The sequence below is a fragment of the Mesoplodon bidens genome (genome assembly GCF_964165515.1).
Source record: "Mesoplodon bidens genome assembly, chromosome: 7".
NCBI classification, from domain to species: Eukaryota; Metazoa; Chordata; class Mammalia; order Artiodactyla; family Ziphiidae; genus Mesoplodon; species Mesoplodon bidens.
Window position 1 is genome coordinate 11,745,676 of NC_138164.1, and position 12,891 is coordinate 11,758,566.

The 12,891-nt window shown below is 38.5% G+C and overlaps 1 protein-coding gene across 4 annotated transcripts in view; it reads right to left on the minus strand.

The window, feature by feature from the left end:
- Positions 1-1,331: 1,331 nt before the first annotated feature.
- Positions 1,332-12,891, minus strand: part of TBCEL (tubulin folding cofactor E like) — a 72,756-nt gene continuing 61,196 nt past the window's right edge. For all 4 annotated transcript variants that reach the window (XM_081239932.1, XM_081239934.1, XM_081239933.1 and 1 more), the window contains one exon: positions 1,332-5,263. In XM_081239932.1, the coding sequence (XP_081096058.1) occupies positions 4,945-5,263 (319 nt within the window). In that variant the 3' untranslated portion in view covers positions 1,332-4,944. The remainder of the gene's footprint in view (positions 5,264-12,891) is intronic.

A 12,891-nucleotide genomic window follows, 5' to 3' on the forward strand; every position in this document is an offset into this window, starting at 1 on the left:
GGAGAATGAAAATTGTAAGCCTGGATCCCTGGCACTGATTCACACGACCAGCAACTCTATCTGCTTTTGTCTCATCTCCCTCTTGGATTATGAGTTTGTTACTTCCCTCTTGATATGTATGCCTTAAAACAGAATGCAAGCAAATTGCTCAGGTGCCTAAACCATACTGAAGAAAAGCATAAGATGTTCACATGTTCTATACTCATATGTCTAGGCAAGTATATATATCTGAACATTTTAATAGATCAGTTTGTTAAAAAAAAAAACCCTACACATTTTTAGTGTTATTCTCAAATTTTTGAAGGAAAAGGATTCAGAAATTCATTATATTTTAAGGAGATATAATATGGTATGCTATCCCTTTCATGTATTAACTCAATTCCTAAATCTTAGTTACAGTAAAAATTTAAAGGAGATGAAATGACTCATGTTAATATCTATCATGACCTATGTGTTTTAAAAGTTATCTGGCTAAATTTGAATCCTGAAATCCTAAGTCTAAGTTGGAGAACACAGATAACTTCTTTTCCAGAGAAGAGGCGGAAAGACAAATGTGACTTCAAGGGTTAACCTCCTTGTTTTATATGCATTCTGGTGGAAGTTATAGCATTTTTCAGTCCAATGGGTATTGGGTGTCTTGACATATGTCTACCTTGCAAGAACTCAGAGACCCTCATAATAAATACTAAATAGAACTTAGCACAGAGGTTAAAACGGTAAATTTTTGAAATTTGAATAAGAGGTAGAAATAATCTTACAATCGCGATACTTACACACTTCTGAAGCACTGAGAAATAATTTAATTGATTCTGTCTTCTAAATACAGTAATGAAGTATATATAGTTCTTGGACCTTAGTTCTTGGTACAAGGTTAATTCATAACAGATTACCAAGAAATTACTGATAAGCAGACACAGTTCAAGTGCCCCAAACCCTAATTCTTATAGAAAATTATTTTTCAAAGGAAAGAAATGTCACGTGAAAAAGTGTCGCAAATTTCCAATTCATCAAAATGAGATTCTTACTCAAAAACGGGGATGCCAAATAGCTCAAAGGTGGGTTTTCATCCTTAAAAGAGCATGTTAGAAGTATAAAACTTTGCTAACAAAAAGGCAATAACATATTTCCTATGAACCTTTGTTTTGTGGTTTTAATTTCTAACTTTGGCAAGATGCCAACTAAATTTGTTAAGCTGGTCAAACTCTTTTACCAGCTTAGGCCAGTTCCCCAGAGGACTCAACCGCAGCACTGATGTTGACTTTCTGCTGTATAAAAATAAACATGCACCTTGACCCCCACGACTCCAGGAAAAAATCAGAACACAGAGAAAGTGGACTTTTAGATTTTTAATTTTTTTAAAGATTATCTATATATCTATATATATATATTAATAAAAGTGCAAAGAATAGACCTTCATGTTTAAATTATATTCTAAAATAAAATATATATTTCCATGAACTGCAGGAGACAACTGGCAAGTAAAGAGCCTGAGAGAGTCCAGTCCCTCTCCATCACTACAATGGACATATATTTGAAGGAAGCACCTATGAAAATAGTGTTCACAACACACCTGGTAACACAGAGAGCTTCTGGGTGTTCTTGAAAGCAGTTTGCAGGTCAATCTAATATGAAATGAGGGTAAAATCAAATTCATAGACAGAAATGACATTGCTTAGAACAATCTATTATTCTGTACTCTTGTTTTCTTTGCCCCGGAGCCTAGCACCTCCCATGGAGCAAGCCACCTTCACACACGTGCTCGTGAAACTATCACCTGCGCGCCTCAAATGGTGATACTTCCTTGTGCAACAAGTCTTCCCTGTTCACGACACTGCTGATTTAGCATCATAGCTGAAACATCTGGTTAGAACTGCACTTTTTTTTTAAGTAAACAAACTTTTAAAACATAGCATCATAACATTCGGCTCTTGTTACACATAGCTTATGTTTTGGGCTTGTTTTCATCAAAAGGTCTTAAAGGAACAAGAGTTATATAATATCTGCTGCTTTCTTGTGTATTTATGGCCATGGTGGCAACAGACTGCAGAAACAATAGAAACTTTCAATAAAAAAAAAAAGATGTATGACTCTGAACTTTTTTTTTTTCTTTAAAGCAATCTGGGATATTTCAAAAATTCAAATTCAAAAACTGATTTCCACTGTGGTGTCAGCAGCTACATGCCCACATGAAAATGATGCCTCAGTTTTTCCTTGGCTTTCTTTTATTACTCCTTTCCTTTTTCAGAACTGACAATTTCTATTTTAGAAAAGATATGTTCTATACACTGTGCCTGTAGCAACATATCCGTAATACTGGCTATGACAGAATTTTGTCTCATGAATGTCAATAATATGCTCTCACTGAATCTGAATGAAGTTAACATTAAAATACAGATAAGCTACAATCAATTATGCATAACTTGTAGACTCAAAAGTCCATGGTCTCTCCTCTCCTTCTTTTTGACCTGTTATAAAAATAATTTTGGTTACAAGTGTCTACACAGCACCAATTTTATTTCAAAAGCAGCATCTTTACTCAGCCACCCAAATCAGTCTACACGTATACATGCTCAAATATCTTTTCTCATTTACTTCTGTTCTGTAACTCTAAAAGACCGGTAATTGCATTAGATCTTGTCTCAATCAAAAATCATTTAGCAATTATTAAAACAATCAATTACAATGCCCTAAAAATACCCACAGCCACTGAATTAAATGAGAAGTTCCCCTGACATGCAACTGTGTAATCGGAGAATTACGCCTGCAGTTGATGAGCACTGTGCTCTGTAATAGCAGAAGGAACAGGTCTCTAACAGTAAAAAAGCATTTCATAAAACTTTGTCATATATAAAATATCTTATTAATTGTCATCATTCCACTGATGATTAAAGCATAAGTGTTTGCTCTGCTTTCTGCTGTGGGACAGTCGGGGGTCATACAACCTCAAAAAATAAGGGGGCATCTGTTTCTCAGGCTGACAAAAGCTCAGTTACACTGTTTCTCTCTCAAACTCGTCTGCACTCACGCACACGTACACAAAGCATCCACAGCTTTAATCTTCCTGACACTGTTGCCACACTTTTTTCCCACTTCCAAAAACCTGTCAGGAAAATGTGATTGCAAAATAATTATTCTTGTCTATACCCAGCCTGGATCTCCATCGCTCATTTTTATGATTTTATGATTTTGAAAGATAAAGCAAAAGGAGAACAGGCATCATTCATCTTCCTCAAACCCTTTGGTTTCCACTTTCAATGTTACAGTGAATGTAGATTTGACTCAGCAGGCCTGGGTCAAAGGCTTTACAGATACTGAACCTGAAGTGCATTAAGAGAACAAACATCTGCTATCATGGCATAGGACAATTTAAAAAGTAGCATCCGTGAAGAGTTTACAAGAGTCACCTAAAAATTTCATAAGAAATTAAAGAATTTGTAGGAGGGACGGAATCATGTAACAAAGGTCAAACGCAATCAGGTAACAATTACATTCTTTGAAAAATACTTCATGTGCACATTTTCTGCCCCAGGTGCACTGTCCTTCTCAAGTCTCCTATCTGTAAACATGGTGGATCCAGAAAGACATATATTAAAGAAAGAGATTACACTGATTAACAAAGGAATAGAAGAACAAACAAAAAGATTTCAGAGCAGGTAATGACTATCTTTTAAAGGAAAGTGCTTTAAATATGCTCCTGCAAAAAATATGACTTGGAGGCAAATCTGAAGTTTTGACACTTATACTTTACTCAGAGATTAGTCAGAGTTGTTCTTCTGTAGGGGCAACTAAACTGAAATGTAAAACAAAAATAATTGTTCAATTATGACATCACAAAATCCCAGGGAAAAACTAGGAATCAAAGCTTCCTTTGATTAAAATTTCCCACTTCGAATGCAAAGTGCAAGAGCAAAAGCTTCAAATGATGACAGGCAGGAAAGTCACAGTACTCGTTCTCCCATACTCCACCCCCCACCAGACTCCCTCATACACACTACAGAGAGTTTACTAGCTAATTCTCAGCTCTCCTGGCACGTATATCCATTGCTCTGTTGGATTCTTCATAAAGTCAGGCCTCCATTCCCAGTCGTTTAAAGTAATGAAAAAGATAGATAGATACGAAGAAATACATTCAAAAAGCAAAAAGCGAAGAACTCTGGAATGTGACACAGCTCATGTCAGTAATGGTTGATATACTGTGGGAGGAACATTAAAATTGAGATAGTTACATACAGAGTGATCAGGCTGCCGTGCCTGTGCTTCCTGGAATTTTAACACTCCATCTACTCTTCTTCCAGACCCTAACAGAGCTATAGGTTCTAACTGAGTACCTGAGATCAGAATCAGGCTGACAAATTATTTCAAAAGGGAGAAATGAAGAAAAAAGTTACCCAAGTTGAAAAATAAGAAGTTCATTACGGACAGAATAAAACTAAGGTAAACATGTATGGACACAAGTCAAAATGAAAAACTGAACCCAAGAAGGAGAGAGGGAGGGGAAAAAGGAGAAATTGGGAGAGACGTGCTGGCCCTTCCTGGAAAGATTCCTTGTTTCCTGGTTTAAGTAAGTGCAAGATACTCTTCTGAGGGTACAATGCTGTTCACGCCATCATCACAAGTACACCTAAGTGGTCATGAGGACCAAGCAGTAGACAGATCCCAGTGAACACAGTAAGAAGTCGGTGGCTGCCTAGTCCCCTCTCATGAGGGAGGGCACAGAAACTGGAGATGTAGCCAATTCTGGTGGCGGAGTAGAAGGACTCTGTGGTAGAAAATACCCAAAACAGCCCCCTACCCATTCTAGGGGGAAATATACAAAACCCCCCCGAAACCTAAACAAAACAAAACAAAACAAAATAGAGCAAACTTCTCCCTCCTGAAGGAAACCTCATGGGAACAAATGCCCTGCGAGTCCTAATGTGTGTGCTCTCACAAGGCTGGCGGAGGTTATTTTGTTTTGGATTCCACAAAAATTTTGTCTCCATCCCTAATGCCAAAAGAATGCAAGGCTCGAGAGCTGTACTTCATTTCCTCTGGGCCAAAGGGCGCTTCGTGGTCAAAATAGTAGAGAAGCATGTTGCTAGTGGGTAATTGCACTAGAGTTTTTAATTGTTTCTTTAGTTCTGCAACTGTTTGGTCCAGACGAATGGTCATTTCTTCCACCTGGTTGTTAAAGTGGACTTCTACTTTCGCACTGCTCTGGGGTCTCAGGTCCACTTCTGCCAAAGGCTCCAACTTCCCATATTTTGTGACTAGTTCATGATACCTAGGAGGATAAAAAAACAAAACAAAACAAAACAAAACAGTGACAACTTAAGCCACTAGCGCATGAACTACTGACTTCTTCAGAACTACAGGTAAACTACACTGTTATTCTCAACATCTTTCTAATATCCTAGTCTAATATTATATCTACTTACCTGCCTACCTACCTATCGGGTGACTATTGCGGAATCTGTGACCTGAAATCGTTGCCCTTTCGAGGCCACAGTAAAACCCCATTCTTGTGGATCTGGGAAGAGTCTCTCCTAAAGATGGCCGACATGCCTGCTGCTAATCTTTATATAAGAATCAGCTTAGAAAGGAGAGGAGAACCTAGAAAAAAAGTAGACACTACAAAGATTATAGAGAGAAGTCTAATCACTCTGTAGAGCCTGCTTGCTTGGGCATCATCATCAAGGCAGGCAGATATCTAAGCACGTGTTCCTTGGCAACAGATGGGAAGATGGATGCAGGCCAGCAGTTTCTGACCCCTGGGGAAGGCATAAGTTACAAACAAAAACATCTCTAGTTGTATGTTAGCTGTTAACTCAGCTTTTTCTGATGCTTTGCTGAATGTTCCAGCCTAGCCTAGTCGACTGTAACACAAGGAGTTTGTGGAAGAGTCAAGAATACGTTCTTGTAAAAAAGTGGTAAATGAAGGACACAAGTTCCTTGAACAAGGCAGGAATGAACAGCCAAAGACACCAAGAGGAAAGTGAATTATAGAGGTGAGACAAGGGCCCAGGAGGACAAGTTTCCCATGTGGAAAATCTTGTCTCCGCTGCCAGCCTTGGAGGATCTAGGTTTGATTTCACTGAGAAAGCTGAGCAGTTTCCTACAAACCAGAGAGGGGGAAAATGCTGAAAAGATCTAATATTAGCTTTATTATAACCAAGATATACTGAGGTTAGTTCGGAATCAGAATACAATGGTCATAAGATTACCCCCGCCACGTTCTCCACCCTACTTTTGGCTTTGACTCAGTTAAATCAGTGTTATAATGTGGTTGGTAGGAACACGGAAGCTGTAGTAAGACATCTGTGGTCAGGGATGGAAGTAATCATGTCCAGGAAGGGGAGAACCAGGTATGGTAAAATAGCACTGGCCTTGGAGTCAGAAGACCTGACTTCAGAGTCTTGACTCCATCTCATAATTAGCTGTGTGACTTACCAACTCACTCAACCCTTCTGGATCTCAGATTTCTCACCAGTAAAACTGGGATAATAAGTCTGCCCTTCCTACCTTATAAGACAGTCATAAGAATCATATAAAATAATAGATGAGTAAGCACTTTGTAAGTTCTAAGTTCATATGCAAATAAACAGTATTAACATTACATTCCTGCTGTCTGGGACTTACATTATTAAAACACACACACCACTAAGAAAATATATGATTGAAATCTACTTAGGTAGGACTTCTTGGAAAAGGTGATGGTACGATGAAACAGATTATAGAATCGTCTTCTCCCAGGACTTGAGCCCCAAATGGTATTCTTTTAAAAGGGTAAAACATTACCAGCAGCAACGAATACAGGAAAAGAGGAAACTGCCTTATTGCCATAACCTTTTAAAAGGAACCAAAAGCTCTGTACCATGTGGTTCTGTTAAGCAAGGGTCCTAGCTCACCCCCCAGAAGCCATTATGGAGAAGGAAGGTAAGGAAACAAAATCCTGAGCGTACTGACCAGTACTTCCTAATTTAGAGCAAACTGGGCTGGGGGGTAAGCAGTCAGCTGGGAAGAAGACTGCGGAAACACCTTAGGGATCAGAAGTCTCTACATCCCACTGCCAAGATGTCAGGATCTTAGCAATGGCAAACGAAACAAAACAAAACAGTCCACACAAACAAAAAACAAAACTACCAGGCCTTGAAATTTTCCAAGGCTCCAAACTGAAAAAGTGAAATGATTCGAAGTCCAAAGGTATCTTTCCTTCACCCAATCTCCTAGCATATGCCTTTAAGTAAGAGAAAGTAGGTTATGATAATTTAATAAAATCTTGGAAAAAGACAGCAGAACCTAGGGGTCAAATAAGCTGAACCCAATTCTACGGATATTTTCCCTTCAGACTACAGAAAAGTAGATAGAATTGTAATACCCCAGGTTCTCAAGCTCTGCCCAGGAGGGACAAAAGGAACAATGGCAAAGGGGTCAAGGAGTTTACTTATACTATGTTTCAGTAAAGAGATGGTGTAGATAGAGGTATCCACTTTTATACATAAGCAAGAACATAAGACACAAAATGGCAACTAAGCACATACCACTGCAAAAGGAATAAAAGAGAGAAACACATTAAGTAAAAGGCAGAGGCAGAACTCAATCTGAAAGAAAACATAATTGAATGAAAAGAAAATGCCCCACAAATACTCTAAGGTCTAGAAATTAATAAGTGCATAAATATAATAAAACAGGGGCTCAAAGATAAATGATAAACAGCAGAATGAGATGAAAAGGGAGATTTCAGCACCAGTGAAAGAAACAGGAGCAAAATAACACATTACCTACCAAATAAGTAAATTAGGAAGTATGACCCAGGAATATTATACCTCACCAAGTTTTTTTCAGAAATAAATTTAACAAGCAAATATTCTGAAACAAGAACTTAGGGAACAGGGCACCCATGAGTCCTTCTGAAAAAGAAAACCACTACTCAACAATGAGATTAAAGAACTAGTGTTAAGCCCTGAATCTAGTTAAACATAAAACTAAAACTTAAAATAATAACTGTATAATCCTAGACTTATTTATACTTGACACTATAGTCAACTGAATTTATCTCAAGCACAAACATATTTGTACACAAAATTATGGTCCTTGTGCAGAAACTAGTCTGCAATTGGTCGCCTATCTACAAATTAAATGACCTATAAATTAGGACACTCTAAAAGGTCTTACAGTTTTCTCAAAATCAACATGACCAGAAATAATTCATTGTTACTCCCCGACCATCTTCTCTTCTAGTCTTCCTTATCTCAGTAAATGGCACCAGACACTGTCTAATCAGCCTAGCCAGAAAATGAATAGTCATCCTGATTCCTTCCTACCTCTCCTCTCCACTTCTCCCACTCAATCAATTGCCGTGTCATACTAATTCTATTCCTAAATATTTCATGAATCTACCTTCATCTCTCTTGCCCACTTGTCTTGTAAATTCAAGCCACTATCATTAATAACCTGGATTGCTGCAACTTTCTTTGGATGCATAAGTTGGGTAATTTTCCTCAGTATTTGTTTCAGCCTCCTCCTAGAATGCCTTTCTGTGCTGCAAAGCTGAAAACTACATTTACCACACTCCTTTGCAGGTAAGATTTAACTTCCATCAATCTCATTCAACAGCCCTGGGGAGAGACATAGTGGATTTAGCAGACATGGAGTGGGAACAGCTTGGGTAGAGGCTTCCTAATTACCAGATTGTGGTTCAAGTAGTGTGTTCCTGGAGTCAACACCCTCGGCAGCAGCTTGCCGATCTCCAGATCACAGCTAAGGTGGTGTGATCCAGCACCAGGGACAGCAGCTTCCTGAGTCTCCCCTTATCTGATGCTAGCAGAGGTAGCAGTGCCCTTGGTGGGCTAGTTCTGCGGTACTGCTCTAGGGATAATCCTAGGGAGGCAGCCCTTCCAAAGATTTTGTAAGCACCTTATTCCCTGTATGAAATCCCTTTCTTCTTAAAATAGCTAGTTTGTGGCTTCTGTTATCTATAACTGAATTTCAAATGATACTCTTTCAAATGGTTTCCCAAGACTTCAGGGTGGTCCCCAATTGACCCTTGTCTATATCACAGCCAAAGTCATTGTCATAAAACACAAATTTGACTACAACACTCCTCTACTTAAAATCACACAATACCCATCAGAATAAAGCCCTCTTTTTTTTTTTTTTTTTTTTTTTTTGCGGTATGCGGGCCTCTCACTGTTGTGGCCTCTCCCGTTGCGGAGCACAGGCTCTGGACGCGCAGGCTCAGCCTCTCCGCGGCATGTGGGATCTTCCCGGACCGGGGCACGAACCTGTGTCCCCTGCATCGGCAGGCGGACTCTCAACCACTGCGCCACCAGGGAAGCCCAGCCCTAACTCTTTAACATAATTGTGGTAGGCAAAATTTTGGCCCCCCTAAGCAGAGAACCCAGTTAAGCCATCCTGTGCCCACACTTTTGACACATAAAAACTATAACATAATAAGTATATATTGTTTTAAGCCACTAAGTTTATGGCAATTAGTTACAGCAGCAATAGAAAACTAATACATTGCTTATAAAAGGCCCTTCATGATTTCGTTCCTACGTAACTTTCCAAATTTATTTTGTGCCATTGACGTTACCACTCCCTGCACCTGCTTTCCACTTATTTAATCTTAAAAGCAATGTTTACTTATTAATTTTCAGGTAAATCCAGCAGGGTTTTATATATGGATGAAAGTTTGGATACGGTCTAGGATAACAAATATTCACTCTTTATGCTGTAAAAATCAAGAAAAAGCATTAGAGTTGTGACTCACTATATACACTGAATATGTTCCCCTAAAAGTTACATAAGTAAAGGTCATGATTTTAAGATAATATGTTTACTCCTAAGTATCTTATTTTGGATTATCTTTAAGCAGGGCAAATCAGTAGACACAAGAAATCATGATTTTAAAAAATGCCCAGTAAATTTTAGAAACCAATTTCTACCTAGTCTTCCAGCTTAGATATTTTATTCATTATTCAAAAGTTCATCTAAACTATGTCTGAACTATATCTGTATATTCTGTATTATCTGAGCTTTTCTTAGCATCAGCCCTAAAGCTATAGTCTTAAGAGGTAAAGGGCTTTTTTCTTCCCAAAGCTATAGTCTTAAGTGGTAAATGATTTCTGATGACTAAGTAGTCTTCAAAATTAATGATCTCAATTTATATTCTACCAGTCAGTACCTCTATCTGATTATTAAAAAATATTTAATATTTATAAGTCTCATTTCTGAAGTGGGCAAAATGCTATAAGTCTACCTTGGATGATATCATTGACAAGGATGTACTGCAATAAGCAAATGTTAAATTGTAATACATATTGGTCTGTGTTTGTGTTCAGAACTTCTGAGTATCATTCCCCCATGATCTCCTAACAGAAAATGATCAGTCATAACAAAACCAAAATTTACTACACACAGCATAAAGGCCAGCATGACCACATGGGCAGCTGAGAATGATAAATGGGAACCAAATGCTAGCTGAAACCTTGTGAAGAACACTACCCACAGGCAAACTGGCATTGTGCTTTTTTTTTTCTTCCTATTAAATAAAAACACCCACGAGGAGAAAAGCTTCTTTCAACTTTAAGGGTTTTTTCACGGTGAGCAGTTAAACATCAGGCTACTGGTAGGGTGGGGCTGAAGGTGGCACTAACAAAGGGGGGACCGGGGAATGAACCCATGCCTAGTGGAGCTGGGGCAGGGCAGCTCTACTCCCAGTGCACGTAAGCCTTCACACACTAGCCGTTCCTGGTCCACGGCACACCTGCCTGATGGGACAGACACACGAGCGGGTTTTAGTAGCGTGATGGTCAGGTTGGGAGAGGTATGCCCCTTTCTCTTATTGTCCATTTTCACTCTTGATTCCTAAGACAGCTGGGAGCATTTCCTCAGTCACAATCAGTCACAGGTCTATGAAGCTAGAATAAAGACTTGGCACACTACTTGAAAAAGACTGAATGCTCCTACCGTAAATCTTAGTCTGAGGGTGAACTTATGACAAAACCTAAAACCCAAAGATGGATAGAGACGAAAGGTTAACTCATTTTCAGCTCTAACTAGTTTAAAAACTATTCTAACTAAATAATATGAACATTAAATATTTTACATTATTTTTAGGAACCTGGAAGACTAAAGGAGGCCTAGAGCCAAAGGCTTTGAGCTGGCAGAAAGCTCGCACATTTGGACCTCATGGCTCCAAATCCATAAAAGAAGCAGCTCACCATCTCAAGGAGCATCCTAGAGAAAAATGATGGGATTTACATTTTATGCAGGCACATATACCACAATGGGATTACGGGTATCCCAGTAGTGTGCTCACAGGTGGCCTATAGTAGTCTTATGCTAACAATTCCATTACTCTATTGATTCTCAAATGCAGACACATATTGAATCAACTGGAGTCTTTATTCTAAATAAAGCTATTTTACTCCAAAATAAATCCCTAATACATACATCTCTCTCTTTAAGGAAGGCAACAAATGAAACATGAAAAATCTCTTATGGTTCCCTTGGTTGAAACAAATCATTAAGTATAACTAGACGAAAAACATTCACGAAATTTACTTTGTTTCCCAAGGCATTACGAAGGATTCAAAATACATTTCAAATATCTGATTGCTGTTATTTAACCCCTCTTGTATGGTATGCTTTCTCTCTTTTTGGTATGGCATCATATCATGGCATATCAAAGAAATCTCCCTAGCATTCTACAGCTGGGATTTTATACTCTTACTGAAACAGTTTCCTCAAGGTCACCAATACCTTATTTATTAAAACACATAAACATCACATTTCAGAGGCAGAAAGGATCGTAGAGATCATCTATTACATATTTTACAGATATAGTAATAGAGGGCCAGTTTGCTAGCCCAAAGTCTATTAGCTAGTGAATGCAAGGGTGGAAATTAGAACTGAGGTCTTGTTCTCAGACCATCATTCTTTCTCAGGTCTCATCATATTAATGGTTTGCTGCAACAATGAATACTGTTCTAGAAACTCTCTTCTCCTTTCTATATTTCAAATGTCCCCTTTCAATCTCTCTTTACAGGTTCTCTTTTTACCATCTACACTTGGGTAGCACTCAAAACTCACTCCCAGATTCTCTTCCCTTTTCTCTTTGTGATCTTCCATCACAGCACTCATTCTCTTATTTAGCTTAAGCCATAGATGTTTCCCACTTGTCTTCCTCAAGCTTCTGTATTTCACCTACCTCCAGAATTATTTATTCTCATCTTTCATGCATGGCAAAGTATCTGAAACTGAACTTAGTATTTTCCATATAGTTTTTCATCAAGGCTTGAGTCATAGAATTTTGTTTCAATTCACTATTTCTTAAATTCAAGTGCTGTCAAAATTGCCTAGTAAATGGATAAAGATACCTAGTCATATAATGGAATACCACACAGTAGTTAAAATAATTATTTTAATCTACATTTATCAATACGGTTAAAACCTTGATCAAAATGGCTCCATAAATTCACATTTTAATGCACTTCTGCTCCAAATACAGAGTAAAATGGATAAAATAAGAAAGGGTTGAATTTCAAGAAGACATACCCAGGCTCAAAAATAACAGACATCTCCATGGACCAGAAACTGAACAGAAATACAAAGCATACAACTGAAACCACAGGACCACTGGACCCCAGGTCCAAATCAGGCAGTAGCAGTCAGGAGTTAAGTTCCTGTTAGGCAAAAGAAATTAAAAGTATTCCATGGGAGAGAGAGGAACTCAAGACAGGTTAGGTTCACTGCCTGAAGGAGGGGTAGGGTAGGGTGATGTGAGGCTGGGCATGAAATAAGGAGGCAAAAAACTGCTGCAGATCCACTGCCTCAGGCTACCTCTTTTGAGCAATGGGTCTAGGTAAAAGAAGTAATAAGATAGCTCTACCAACAGGAACTGAATCA